Consider the following 12,385-nt stretch of genomic DNA (forward strand, 5'->3'; position numbering starts at 1 on the left):
TTTATCTATAGCCGGTCGAAATCATTCAAACTTCTAGTTGCGTGATCGGCTTCATCGACCTCTTGAAACACCGCTCATACTACCACCTGTCCTGTGCAATTGTCACTCAAATCACCATTGCCCACCCATGACTATCGGCTAAATAAGCCCCCAAAAATCTGTGGACGACATAGACGATGAACAAATTACCAGTTGAGCTACAGATACACATTTGCGAGCACCTCCTCGTCGATGTCATATCAACAGTAGAGAAGCTAAGCGAAGTAAGCAACACTGGACCGTTCAGAAACTCAAGAAACCGGCTAGGCAGGAGCCTCGATGCTCTATTCAACATGGCCCTAGTGAGCCACCAATGGTGCAGTCTCGCTCGACCTATTCTAGCACGTACACTACCGTACATTCTAGGTCTTGTCAAGCCATCTCCATGGTCATATAGGGAAGCGGCAAATTCGGGACCCGCGGCCATGAATGCCCTCAAAGAAGATCTCCTAGATCACGCCACACGTGATAACTCAAATAGATACAGCAAACTGTTCACCGAAACCCACGTTAGGGTACTTAATGCTAGTATTTTGAACGGACAATCTCCCCGTACGGAATCCATGGACCATTTACTGTTCCCGTACGTGGAGTCGATCTGTAGGCTGCCGAAGGGGCTGCGTTCATGGGCGGTAGCCAAGACCCTGCCAAAAATCCCATACAATTTTGCTGGAGGAGAATATCCCCTAGACCCGTTCAACCGAGGTTTGTTCAACCTAGGTTTGGACATGGGGAAGAATTGGGTATGGGCACTCAAAGGATGAATCTTGCCATGCTCGTTCCTGCGATAGATTTGAGGGGAGATGGTCTGAGATCCAACCCTACCATTACGAGTTGGAGGGTCGTGATAAGATGCGCAATTCCTTTGACCCTGCCGACCTAGCCATACTTCGAAGCGGACATTACAGGGGTTTGGTTGGTCTACTGAAGTCCATGAATTCGGATAGAGTGGTTGTTCAGTGGTTAATTCCAGATGGAGGATTCCAATTCCAGTATGAGATATCTCAAGCATCGCCGGAAAAGGTGCAGCTGAACAAGACGATAGAGGCGACATTGGCGGCGAAGAAGTCCGAGGAAAAACTGGCCGCAAAAGAAGAAGCAGCCTTGAAGAAAGCAGCAAAGAAAGAGGCAGCAAAGAAAATTGCAGCTGTAAAGGCGGCAAAGAAAGGGCCAATTACCGATGGACATAGGGTGGAAAAGCGTAGACGTAAGAAGAGGTCTATATACGAGAAGTATCGGTACTAAGGAGGAACCAAGATGGATGAAGAGAAGCAAGTGTGTAAGAAGCACAAATTTTGCCTGTCTGCAATGTAGATTTTCATAGAATTCGCTAAAATATCGGGAATAACATATCACCGGGTCATAAGGATTACCCGGAATACCAATTATCAATGCACATTGCCAAACGCAGAATTAGAGCAAGGACTTTGAGACCGTCACATATGCTTGATGTACGTAAGTCGTCGGGTCCGAGCATGAAGAGGCAGACTTCTGTATTCGAATCTCAAATCCATATGTCACACCTCTTTCATCAATCCCAAAATCTTCACCTTCTTCCCACCATCCATTTATTTCGTAACCACCTTCACTTTCACTCCAGAGAATGAGGCATACTCATACCGAGTACAAGTAATCAGAAATCGCTGCTGTGGATGCTGGAAACACCGATTAGGAGTCTGAGATGATTTTTTTTGGCAGACAGTTTGCTCGTTTGCTCGTTTCTTCATATCAAAACCACAATCAATCTCGCTATGTTTTGTAGAAATGTCAGCTGGAAGGTACATAAGAGAAAAAGTAGCTGCACTCAGCCGATAATATCATCTGAAGGGGATTTTACAAGCAGACAATTCATGATAGATGTGGGAACAGATGAGTAGACTTCCAACAATTTGCTACACTAAATTCATACTCAACAAAAACACCGAGAACAAACCATACATACCCAACTCGTCCAACCTTCGAAGACTCACTGCCCTCACTCATACACGAGCCAACTCACAATTCTCCCTCCCGATCTCTCCCATCCCCATCTCCCTCTTTCCTCTCCCCGCAAGCACTCCCCATCCTCAACCTCGGTCCCCCAAACGGCTTACACATTTTCATTCTCAGCGTCTCAATCACTATCACCCATATATCAGCCACATATTCATCCTCCTCCCCTCCATCCCCCCCGCCCCCCTTCCTTCCCCCCTCCTACCAGCCACCGCATCCAAAGCCCACACCACCAATTCAAGACAAAGAAAGAAAATAGCAAACATACCTCCCCTCTCCCACTCCCCACACCCCTCCACCTCCCCTTCCGCCCACCTGTCGTTGAACGCAGGACAATGACACACGCACTCCGCGTCCTGGGGGAAGGCACATCCACCTGCTTCTGCCGCATCGTCCGCAAAGTTCTTCTGCAATCAGTTCTCATCAGCCATGTCCCCTCCAATCCTTCCAATCCTTCCCCTTCCTCCTTTCCTCCCTTCGCCCCAACCACTCTCAAACGCAACCCATCACAGCAAAGCAACCGAAAGATGGAGAAAAGGTAGAAGCATACACACCACACAAGCAGGCCAATCCCCCACCCTCCCCGGCTCACGTGGAACTTCCTGGATATTCAGCCCCGGAATACCACCACCACCACCGCCGCCGCCCAATTCAGATACGTCGATGACGATTTCCTCCACGTCACCTTCGTCGTATTTGAGGCCTTGGGGTTTAGTCGTCTTGGTGGCGACGAGTGTGGTGAGGAGTAGTAGCATGGGGAGAAGAGCGAGGGGGTGGGGTGGTAGCATTATAGAGAGAGGCGTGAGCGTGGGATAAGAAAGGGAAGGGGATTGATGGTGAACAGGTGCGCTGGGCAATGAAGAGTAGGTGAAGTCTTTGTGTAAGAGGAACGTAGAGTGAGATATTTCGAATTGCGGGGTGGCCGAGCATCTCCGGGGCTGGGACGTGCACGGCGGAGAAAAAGGTATCGCGCCTGACGTTGGAGACGGACCTGAAGCTGGAGGCGGCAGCTCGTTGTAAGATTATTCGTAATTGCTCACAGTATCGTACACGCCACCGGAAAGTATCGCTCGAGCAGAGTGTCTTCAACAAAAACAGCCAACAATCCAGTGCCATCTCCTCCCCGCTCCTCCTCTCCTACCCAGGCCCACTATTCACACACTCAACCAAATCGTCCTTCCGCGCCATAATCCTCAACGCCATCGCCTTCGCCTCGACCTTAACAAGCGGATCCTCAGGTCTAAACGCCTCTGCGGCATCCATACACGCCCTCACCTCTTCATCATCCTTCCTCCTGACCTCCCTCCCCGCAATCGCCGTCCTGTAGAATATCAACCCCATATCCGGCTTTCCCGCAAACTGCATCGCCTTCGCCTCCCGCATGAATGTTTCCCAGTATCCATCAATCAACCACATACTATCCACCTTCCTCGTGGCGTGCACGACGTGCCTTTCGGGGTATATCTCAGGGTCTGCATTTTCTTGTGACTGCGACTGCAAGCTGCTTTTGAAGGTGGAGATGCTGCGGCGGCCCCAGAAGAGGGCGTCTTCCCATTCTTGGAGTTTGATGAAGGCGTCCATGACGCGCGCGACGAGGGATATTCGTAACATGATCCGTACGAGATGCCCGAATTGGCCTCTGTAGTCACCGTCTCGGAGCTCAACTGCGTAGTATGAATCGCAGTGGACCTCTCTCTTCCTTCCGCTTTCTGTGTGATATATGTGCACGGCTTCGAACGCTTTGAGATAGCAGTCTATCGCTTGCTTGTACTCTTTCTTCCCAATGCAAACCTCCCCTTCAATCCCTAGCTCCTTGCACCGCTGTATCCGCTCCTCGGGCGTCAATTCTGGTATCGCCTGCTCTTTAATCACCATTTCCTTCACCTCTTCGTCCACATCCCCGCCTTCGAAGAATGGCCGACCGTGGAAATCGAATAGCATCTGGTTCAAATCCTTCAGCTTGCCAAAGGGCGACAGTAGCCGTGTCTGCAGTGCCACGTCTAACCCCTTCTGTTTTGCTGCCTGACCAGTAGACTGTCTTGGGTAAGGCTCCTTCAGATCTACCCTCAGCACCAAATGTGGATTTAAATGCCTCGCACTGTTCAAATGACTAAACCCCCACGTGCGCACAAACCCCTCCAGCTCCCCCATCTCAGTAATCATATCATAATTCTCTGGATCAGTGGTGCCCATTCCTGGGACCATGGCCGTACTGATCAGCACCCTCAGATGAAAATTCTGAAAATCTGTGGCTTGGGATCCGATGGCTACGACGCCGACGCCCCCTTCGCTGTTGATGTGTCGGATTGCTTCGGACCATGGGGTTGAGATCTTGACGAATCTATTGAGGGACCGGAAGAGAGGGAGGGTCTCTGTGTGGATTTGGCGAGAGAGTAGAAAGAGGGGGATGGGGTAGGTGTAGTTCGGGCCCGTGAGGAGGTGGTTCGATGTTGGAGATGCCGGAGAAGGAGGGAGGTCGGACGGGTCATCTTGAGAGGGTAGTGAGGAGTCGGAGGCTGAGGAGTCGTTCGTGCTTGTAGTGGTGGTGGAGGAGGGTGAGGGGAAGTTCTTGCAATTGGCCGGGCGAAGGAGGTAGGTGTAGATTTGTTGGCGGATCTCGAGGGGTAGGCGGAAGAGAGGAGATGAAGGTGATGAGGACGAAGAGGAGGTTTTTTGGGACATACTAGATGCTATGAGTTGATGACAGAGTGAATAGAGAGCAAAGTGTGGAGGAGGAAACGATGATGTGGTGGTCGGCGCACAAAGGTGATCATTAGTGCAGTAATTTATTCCACGTAGGTCATTCTTTCTGGGCTTAGCCCAGGCAAGGGGCAGCATCTTGGAGGCGTAATTTACTTCCGTACGCAAGTATTTAATGGGTATCCAATTCGTAGAGAGCACCCAATCTCGAGACAATTCATCCTGGTCATAGACATTACGTAGCTTCTGTGAGAAGTTTACTTGAGCTATCAAGCTCAGTTATCCGCTAAAACAACTCACTCGTAATTTTGAACGCTTTGCTAGTACTAATGATAACGACTCTGTTGTGTTCGCTGCCCCTGCCTTGCGCTTGAATGAACGTCTTTACTCGTTACGATGTGTATCAATTGGCTGAGCAATCGGTAGTAATACCAAAAGTATGCAGGGCGGGTCTTTGCAACAATGGAACGGAGCTTCCGTAGGACTGCTCTGAGGTTTCTATCTTTTGTTCGACATGAATTGCGTGGTGGTTACTGGCAAGTGTCGTTCGGCCTGTTTCTGGCGTAGGCGTGTACTTGTGATAGTTGCTTAAGACTTCTTGTTCGATCCTCCGAAATACGATTTTAACTTCGTTTGGATCGACAGCATTGACGAAGTAGATAAATAGCTCATTTGCTCCAGCGAAATGCCTGGTATATAATTGCTGGAAGCGGTCCGCAAAATATTCGCAGGCTTTCTCGTAGTTTGTCCCGTGAGAATAGGATTCGGCGTAATGAGATAATGGAAATATTGGTAGATTCCTCCGAAGCACGTCTGTTTTGGTGAAGAGTAATATGATTGGAGCACGCGTTTTTTTGGTAAGCCACTGAAATCCAGCCAAAGCTTCATCCATTTGGTTCTGTACCCTTTTAAGTCAATCTAGTTACGCCGATCGCGCATGATTACGTACCAAATTAGTGTCTCGCCAGGATGTGTAGCAATACCCAGTGAGCGCGACGGTATACATGATAACGTCAGAATTGACACAATCTGCCAACCATATCTTATGACTAGGCCTTCTATTGCCGATGTCTTTTAATTGGTATGCTCGGCCTTTGTACCAAAAGTCAAATGGTTCGTCACTTGTGGTGCCGCTCCTCGCATGGAAAAAGCTGGAGTTCTCCGACAGGTCGCCTGGTAGAACTAGCTCTGGATGCTCGAGAATGCTGCACACGAATGGTTAGCTAATTCTCCGGTATAGAGCCTGCAGTCTCACTATTTGATATTGTGGTGGAGCCCATGGCTATCTCCCGAACGAAGCAAATTATCACCATCTTCGGCTTGAAGTAACTTTCTGCAAACTGCTAGATAGTCAGCACACCTTTCGTGGTCAATATCCTTTCGGTTAGCCATTATATAGCCTGCTTCCAATTTTTCAGCTCATGGGGTTGCTATTGGTAATTCAGTCAGTCTGATTGGCTACAGAGAGTGGGGAGCATTGACTTACAAGGTACTGGAAGTCATGTTCCGACAGAGGAATAAGTAGTCCACACAATAGCCTGGAGACCGTATCGAGATTTTTCCGCAATACTGCACGGGCTTCGTCGCGCTCCCAACTAGCCATCTCAACCCCATGTATTTGTCGCAGCTGCCTGAAGACCGTGGTTTTTCCTGAAATTAATGCACCTATCAATGATATCTGGATAGGCCTGAGGTCTTGCGAGGTCTTCGTCACGGGAATTGAGGAGGGTTTGCTTCCGTGTGTATGATAATGTTGACCATTGGCAAGTTCGCTGGCCGTCACAGGTAAAGAAATTACAGAAATTTGCGAAACACCAGCGAGACTGATCTCCGAGAGACAAGACCAACCCAAAGAAATAGCAGCAGACGATACTAGCGAGTCCCTCGACTTTCTACGCATCGTGCGGGTGTAGACTCGAGAGTTTTGAAGGTCATGCTCGAACTGCAGTTCAGAATCCCTAGGAAATTTAAAGAGAAGCTTGCCACGGTTACGTGGAATGATAGTTGAAGCATCATCCTCGTCATCCTCGTCAGTCAAAGGGTCATCCTCGTCCTTGGCATTACCGCCGACTGTATTATGTGCTGAAAGAGTTGATGGCGCTGTTACGTTGCTACTGATAGATGGGGCCTGTTGTAGTCGTGACACAAGATCCTGATTGTCCCGTAATACTTGTTGCACAAGCTCTGTGAGATGTTCAACGGCGCTCGTGGCTTGGTCGACTGATTCACTAGATTTCCAATTAGGACCGTCTTAAGGAAGGGGCAAAAGGCTCTTACCAAGTCAGAGTCGACAACATCAAGTTGAGCGAGGTCTTCGAAGAGTGCAGACGTTGGGTGAGAGCTCTAAGCGCCGATTCCCGCTTGACCCACAGGAGTCGGTTGATGATCACCCTCGGGTCTCCGACTTTGAGAGATCCAAGGATATCTTCAAGCTCGGAGAATGTAAGGACGCAATCAGTCAGTGTCACGACAACTTGCTCCACCAATATCAACGCCGTCCTGGATCTCGATCCTATCCGCGTGCCGGTCAAGAACGTCTGCAATTGAGCGAGACAGGCGCTTATGTCTGTAACTTCTTGTAAGATCGTCTTCGCAAGTACAGGCGCGCCCACTGAGCCGCCAACAAACTTTGAGAGAAGGGCAGAGACTTTTCCTGCTGCTGTCAGTAGGCCGACCACAGACGCCGCAACGGAAAGTGGGTCCATAGCAGCGTCGTCGCTGGCGTGGCCTGTATCATTCGATCTATATTCGGCGGCAGTCGCTACAACACTTCCTACGGTTATACATGATGAAAAGTATGCAGCAGTATCTGGACGTAGAAACAGGTTCCGGATGTCATTGTGAGGTCAGCTCAGCCTGACGGAATCTGCCTCAGAGGCGTGCGCTACTTTGGAGCTGCAGATAGCCAATGAGCAGTCGCCCCGATTGTGACTGCCATCACATCGACGCAGGGAAGACATTAAACGTGGCGCAGCGGAGGTAGGGGGTGGACGGGCTCGAACACTGTGGTGGTAAGGGTGGGCATGCCTTTACCCACCACAAGTGTCTGAGAAGACGAGAAAGAGGAAAGACGTAAGAATTGGCCAGTCGAAATATCGCCACGGTCTTATGTGCAAGCGTCGTGGGATTTCCGGGGTCGAACCTTGTTTCCAGGGGGCGTACTCTATTGATTTCGGGGGTGCTCCAGGCGAGGCGCTCAAGCAGCCTTTGCGCCTAGACACGCGCCTCAACTGACCACCATATCCTGATCAACGCTTCACATCTAATGACCATATTACCACTCATGCGTGTATGCGATCAACAATGTCATTCGACAGCATTAATCTTTACGATTAGAGATTACTTCAATATATACCATAATCATCACCCACCCATGATTCCCAAACCCCTTCCAATGCAACCGCCAATGCCATCCCATTTAATGTCAAACCAACGCAATGCACAATGATCCATGGTCCAATACGCAATGCACCAACTCAAAACCTCTCGAGCTCCTCCTACTGACTCAAGAACTGCGCCAGAATCTTCGGATAATTAGGCGTGCCCAATCCAGTCACTGTACCCAATATCAGCATTCATCCATCATTCGTCCATCAAATAGCATCCATCCAAACACAAGAATATAATTGAAAATGTCAGCACCTACCAGGATCCCACCCCTTCGTAGCCGCAAACCCATTACTCCCACAATTAGGATTATTGCCCACGGTAACATCATTCAGGATCTCCGGATGGGCATACTGCAAACTTCATATCAGCACACATCTTTCACCTTGATTGCCCCACCCCTCCACCTCTCTCCCTCCCACGATGAAGAGAAAGACAACATACCAAAACCGGATTAACAAACCCCACCCTCCCCTTTCCCCGTGCAATCCGTTCCTCATTAACCCTAACCAACACACTCGCGAAAACCGGCGCACTGGCACTAGTGCCCCCAATCAACACCGGCATCCCCTTATTAAAAATAACCACATTATCGCCCACAGCGCTAACATCCGGATAGCCCCTCCCATCTTTATTATACACCCCGCCGCCCTGACCCACACTCCCATTCGCATACCCCGGAACCCCCACAACCCCACTGGCCAAATACGCGGCCACAGCGGCATCCTGATACTTCGGCCGTCCAAAAACATTAGAAAACCCGCCTCCACTCGGAAACCTTGTCGTAGCGACCTCAGCATCCTTCGTGACATCACCATTTGGGGGCAAGAAGGTGGAGCCGACGGTAGTGAGGAAGGGGCAAGTAGCAGGAAAGTCCGGGGAGAAGATATTGTTGTTGGGGCCGAGGCAGCGGCCCATGGGTCCGCCGACGCCAGAGTCGCCTGAGGCGACAACGATGGAGATGCCGGCCATGCCGAGTTTCATGTATTCGTTGCATTGGCGCTGTTGGTAGGAGGCCGGGAGGTCGGATTCTTGGCCGCCGTAGGAGATGGAGATGACGTTTGTCGGGGTGTAGACGCTGAAGGGGGTGGACGGAGGTTAGCGGGTATGGGGGCAGGAAGGAAGGTAAAAGAAGAGAGGGGAGCGAAGGGGAAGGGGAAGGGGGAAGGGCAAAAGGGGAGGGGGACGAACCCGCACTGCAGCTGCCCCTTATACCCGCCAGGCGCCGGATCCGGATACGGGGGATCAAGAGGCGAATTACCGGTCTCGCCAAAGGCGGAGTACGTGCAATAACTGCCGTCGATAGCATCGAGAAAGTTGTTGAGAAAGCCATTGAATTCGTAGTCGGCTTCGTAGACGGGATCGTCCGTCTGGAAGAGAATGCTGTTTTGCGGATAGATGATGGGGTAACTGATTTGGAAATCGAGATCGGACTCGGCGCCAGCAGCTGTGACAGGATTCGGCGCCGTGGCACCGTCGATGGCGTCGAGCTTTGGGTGGGTACCGATTGGGATGTTTGGGGCGAGAGTGGCGAAGAAGAGGTCGAGGTCTTCTTGCGCGTACACGTCGCCTAGGTCTTCGAAGATGCCGAGTTCGTTGCCTTTGGCCTTTTTGGTGGCGGGGGGATGTTGTAGAGGGTAGAGATGCAGAGGGGGATTATTGCTCTTTGGCATAGTGCGCTCAATGTGCGTGACAATGTGTTGTTAAGGGGTTCTGTGAGTTGGTGGATGACAGGTGGAAGAACTGGCTTGTGCCCCCCACTCGATGGTGCAGTCACGCCGAAAGTACGCTTGCGGACCTTGGCTTTCTCTTCGGGGTCTTTGGGATGTGAAGGGGTCAGGAGCTTGAGACCAGGCGTAATGTAGTCAATGTGTGGTTGTACATGGGCTGGGACAGAGTACTCGTCACAAGCAATGTTTGATCTGCCCGTCTGGTAATGCTCGTAGTGGTGATAGTCTGCGTTGATCAAGCTTTCAAGCTCCGCTGTAGTCGAATCAAGCTGAATCCATTGCTTGTTGGTGGATTGGGAAATTCGGTCGACGTGGATGCCTGAGTCCTGAAGCCAGGTGCGCACGGCCTCTACAGTCTCTGTTTGGGGTGCAAAGATGTCGTAAACATCTTCCATCGAATAATGCTGACCGTACTTTGGTGATGCTGGATTCGATCTGAGCATTGAGTTAGTATGTTAGAGCTTTATCAAGATGCTTGAGCAATCACGACCAACAACTCTACCTCAGAACAGCAAAGTAGACATGTCTTGGAAGGCAACAGAAGGTAGACGGGCTTCCGGTGACTAAACAGGGAAACGGTGCCGACATCGGGTATGTCGAAGATCTTGCAAGGCACCTACACTTCATCTAGTAACTCTGGTCCCTTGTCAAGGTTGCTTTGAGTCAACCCGATCCTGACTGGCAAAAGGACGTCAGGATGAACACGATCTCTCTTCTCCCAATGCAAAAGTTTCGCCTCTCGTTTTTCATGAAGAACATGATTGCTGGATGGGGCTGGCGCAGCCAATGTGCTCACAGTAAGGGCGATAGCAGTAAGAAAGAGTGATTGATGCATAATGAGTAGACCTTAATCAATGTAGCAATAGAATAATAGAACGAGAGGAGTGAATTGATAAAGACAACGAAGAGGATGCAGACTTCGCGAGGGGAAGAGAACAGCTTCGTCAAATGATCAATGCCGTATTCCCCTCCATGACCCTTTCCCTATCTAGGAACGAGTCACGTAGGGTTTCGGATGGCTTGATGAATCCCGAGATTGGTATGTTTTAGCGCCTTCCTCATTGGGCTCGCATTACCTGAAAAGGGCATGCCAATCTGCTCACGCTAGATCTGGCTTGGCTCCTGCCCCTATATCGATTGGTCCAATATCTCCGCATTTGCAGATCTCCACTCGATGTTGTCATCAATCCTGCTTTTCTCCTATGCGTGGCCGATCCGGTTCGTTCGTGGTGGGTTGGGCGCAGATAAGGCGTCTGCTCCTCGATAGCGCGACAACCCTTGCATGGAACGGTCCTTGCCAACTGAACCTGTTCCGCCAGTGATGTGTCCCCGTAATGCGGGCGAAGTGGGGTGCGCATCATCCATGCACACGTATGCACCACCGTTTGCCTGCGACGACTGCCTAGCCAGTGCATCTCGTGCTTTCGATACGAGCATGGTGGTGAGGGATATGTCAAGGCGAAGACACTCGTTCTTGTTCGGCTGTCCTTGGTAAGGCACGCACTGGAAGAAATCCTACATGCTTCTAACCTCTCACGGTCCGGTTTTGATATTAATTGGAATAGTACTACCACCATGTACTCGTCGTGCCAATGAGCAGTCTTCTGAGGGCTTGGGTCTAGAAGACAATGCCGTAATAGTGGCTACATTCCTCAGCCCAAGACGGACGTGACTGGAGGTTCGCCCGAGGTCCTCCGCCGAACCTTTTGTCTTTGGCGATCGATTGTTGAGACTCATGGCTTTTGCTCTGGACACATCCACACTCTTTCAACCCCCAACCAAGTTCCTGGCGAACTGAATATGGGACGGTTCCACAGATCTGTCGTTGTTGCTCATGGTTGTGCTCGGCCTTTCCACCAATTCGCCTGGGTAGCCTTTCCATCCTGTTTCACTCATCCAGTTGTGGCATTAATACTCCCTAGCTCTTGCAGCAAGTTTCTTGTGTTCTTCCTGATGAGCCTTATGCATCTTTGCTCATGTTGTCCGAGGAGTTGACCTTCGTATGCTCGACTGGTAAAAGTTTCGTTGTATTGTAATGCCTTGCTCTTGCTTCGGGGCCCACTTGCTTTCTCCCTCCAGACGTTCCCTTCTCTCTCGTCTCCATTTTAAGTAGAAGTAGATTGCAAATGCTACCATTAGACTGATACCGGCTGCGACACCAACACCCACCCCGATGCCTTCGCCAAGGCTCAAGCCTCCTTTGCGTGTTGATTGTACGGACGGAGAAGGCATAGGAGAAATTGTGGTGGAGGCAGGCTCTGATGGGGCTGGAGTTGAACTTGAGGCCAAAGAGGATGTCGTTTGGCTTGGAGCAATGCTCGTGGATGCAGCAGTATCTGGTGAAGCGCTGTATGTCTTCACTGCATCACTTGTGCCGATTTGAACATTGAATGAGGCAGATTGTAGGCGCTGACCTTGTTGGGCTGAATCAAGGATCACGAAATCGCAGGTCCCTGAGGAGCCGAAGTTAAGGTGAAAAGGTTGAGAACCATTCTGTGGAACATTTGCCTGGTATTCTGCACTTGTCGTCAGCACCG

At 50.5% G+C, this 12,385-nt stretch overlaps 4 protein-coding genes across 4 annotated transcripts; 1 reads left to right on the forward strand and 3 right to left on the reverse strand.

Annotated features, from left to right (window-relative positions):
• Positions 1-176: 176 nt before the first annotated feature.
• On the forward strand, positions 177-1,284 carry KY384_000793 (uncharacterized protein; the record flags this gene model as incomplete). The annotated part of the gene is made up of 2 exons (XM_044809327.1): positions 177-671; positions 838-1,284. 2 exons carry the CDS (start codon positions 177-179, stop codon positions 1,282-1,284), a joined length of 942 nt encoding a protein of 313 aa, XP_044665314.1.
• Positions 1,285-3,168: 1,884 nt separating this feature from the next.
• KY384_000794 (uncharacterized protein) lies at positions 3,169-4,713 on the reverse strand (the record flags this gene model as incomplete). Its single annotated transcript, XM_044809328.1, has 1 exon — positions 3,169-4,713. One exon carries the CDS (start codon positions 4,711-4,713, stop codon positions 3,169-3,171), a length of 1,545 nt encoding a protein of 514 aa, XP_044665315.1.
• A 421-nt stretch (positions 4,714-5,134) lies between these two features.
• KY384_000795 (uncharacterized protein) lies at positions 5,135-11,285 on the reverse strand (the record flags this gene model as incomplete). Its single annotated transcript, XM_044809329.1, has 11 exons — positions 5,135-5,629; positions 5,681-5,936; positions 6,092-6,108; positions 6,218-6,959; positions 7,009-7,504; positions 8,378-8,471; positions 8,563-9,196; positions 9,310-9,725; positions 9,863-10,283; positions 10,469-10,694; positions 11,138-11,285. The coding sequence occupies 11 exons, from the start codon at positions 11,283-11,285 to the stop codon at positions 5,135-5,137; spliced, it is 3,945 nt and encodes a 1,314-aa protein (XP_044665316.1).
• A 330-nt stretch (positions 11,286-11,615) lies between these two features.
• On the reverse strand, positions 11,616-12,080 carry KY384_000796 (uncharacterized protein; the record flags this gene model as incomplete). The annotated part of the gene is made up of 2 exons (XM_044809330.1): positions 11,616-11,731; positions 11,996-12,080. 2 exons carry the CDS (start codon positions 12,078-12,080, stop codon positions 11,616-11,618), a joined length of 201 nt encoding a protein of 66 aa, XP_044665317.1.
• Between the last annotated feature and the right edge of the window lie 305 nt (positions 12,081-12,385).

Source organism: Bacidia gigantensis (genome assembly GCF_019456465.1).
Source record: "Bacidia gigantensis strain McMullin 20006 chromosome Unknown contig_74, whole genome shotgun sequence".
NCBI lineage: Eukaryota > Fungi > Ascomycota > Lecanoromycetes > Lecanorales > Ramalinaceae > Bacidia > Bacidia gigantensis.